Source organism: Gambusia affinis, linkage group LG02, assembly GCF_019740435.1.
Source record: "Gambusia affinis linkage group LG02, SWU_Gaff_1.0, whole genome shotgun sequence".
NCBI lineage: Eukaryota > Metazoa > Chordata > Actinopteri > Cyprinodontiformes > Poeciliidae > Gambusia > Gambusia affinis.
In genome coordinates, this window is record NC_057869.1 from 11,908,868 (window position 1) to 11,910,489 (window position 1,622).

The window sequence follows — 1,622 nt, forward strand, 5'->3', positions numbered from 1 at the left end:
ATGTTCCTCTTCACTTTGGTGCTTGGGGTGCTGTTTCTACCAGAAGGCAAGTTTTTGATTACGATTAATATTATTCTAATATTTTATTATTTAGTATGATTTCATTAAACCAAGCTGTTCTCCTTCCCTCCCATTAAAAACTACAATAATAATCTAATTTCTGCTTTTCTTGCTAAACCTTTTAAACTTTTTCTTTCCACTCTGTATTTTGTGCTGCTGTGATTCAATCATTTTGTCTTGGTTCAGAAGAGGATTTTGTTATTTAGATAAAAATGTAATATCACAGTTTCCTTCATACTTTGTTTACAATAAAAGTTCATTCTCTCTTTGTTTTAATTAGCTGACAGCCTGAAATGTACATGTGAAGAAAGCCTTGGATTTTGCTCCAATGGAACAATTGAATGTTCCTCACAGAACTATAGTTGTTCAGCAGCAACAGTCATATTTCATGGTAAGTATTTATCAGGTTTCCAGTTGATGACATTTAGTTTGGGACCTCGTCACTTTAAAATTTGTGTTCTTTAATTACAGGTAATACGGTTACTGAGCAGAACTCCAAAGGTTGCATTAAGTCTGAACTGTGTCTTGACTACTCTGTCAGCAATGGAGTTTACAGAGTTTTACAAAAGACCAGCTGCTGCAGTGGAGATCTCTGCAACGCCAACATTACCTACCCAAAACCTGGTAATTAATTCAGTGATGGTATTTTTCAATATTTTGCACATTTTGAATTTGCAGAGCTCACAAACTTTTTTAACCCATTAGAGATTTGGGTTATAAAACAGAATACATTTAGTTTTGTGATTCCAGCTTCATATACATATTTTAGGAGAAACAAGTTGGTGACAAAAGATGAAAGTTTTTAAGAAAAAATTCTAATAATTCTCATGTCTTTTCTACTGAATAACTATCTTTGTATCTTAGACTACAAGTCCACTTCAAATGGAAAAAAGTGTTTCAGCTGTGACGGAGAAAACTGCACGAAAACCCTTAACTGTGTGGGAGATGAAAGTCACTGCTTCACAGTAACAAGTAAGAGGCCAACATGTTTGCATGTTTCATATTTATCCTCAGAGGAACGTTAAGACCAGATCCAAATGTGTTACTTGAATCATAACTGTTTTCATTTTCACAGGAAATGCACAAGGAGTAACCGTGATGATGAAGGGATGTGCCTCTGACAAGGTGTGCTCAGATAAGTCAACTTCAGTGTCCTCTGGACAGTTACCTGGATCAAAGGTTAGCTGCTGCCAGGGCGACTACTGCAACAGCGCCAGTACTCCCAGTCCCGCCCTGCTGCTCCTGTTGGTGCCTTTGTTGTTTTCTAACTTATTTTCTTAGCTCATAGAAACTACTGAATTTCTGCCATGTTTTATTTTTAATCACAATTTATTTGATAAATCTGTTCTTTTTATTTGAATCTGTCAACAACATAATCAATGTTGTTGATTCTGGGCTCTGAAAGTTATAAGCTTTCAAAGCCCAAGATTGTTAGCTAAGCAACTTCTTTTCTTTTTTTTTTTTGTAAATATGTTTATGCATTTTTTGTTTAATAACAACAACAACAAAACACAAAACAAACCAAAAGCTCAGCAGTGCAGTCCAGAGACAAAAGGAACTAA

The 1,622-nt window shown here is 35.2% G+C and overlaps 1 protein-coding gene across 1 annotated transcript; it reads left to right on the forward strand.

The window, feature by feature from the left end:
• On the forward strand, positions 1–1,622 carry LOC122844774 (ly6/PLAUR domain-containing protein 8-like). The gene is made up of 5 exons (XM_044140535.1): positions 1–46; positions 341–466; positions 532–684; positions 925–1,032; positions 1,136–1,622. The coding sequence occupies exons 1-5, from the start codon at positions 1–3 to the stop codon at positions 1,339–1,341; spliced, it is 639 nt and encodes a 212-aa protein (XP_043996470.1). The 3' UTR covers positions 1,342–1,622.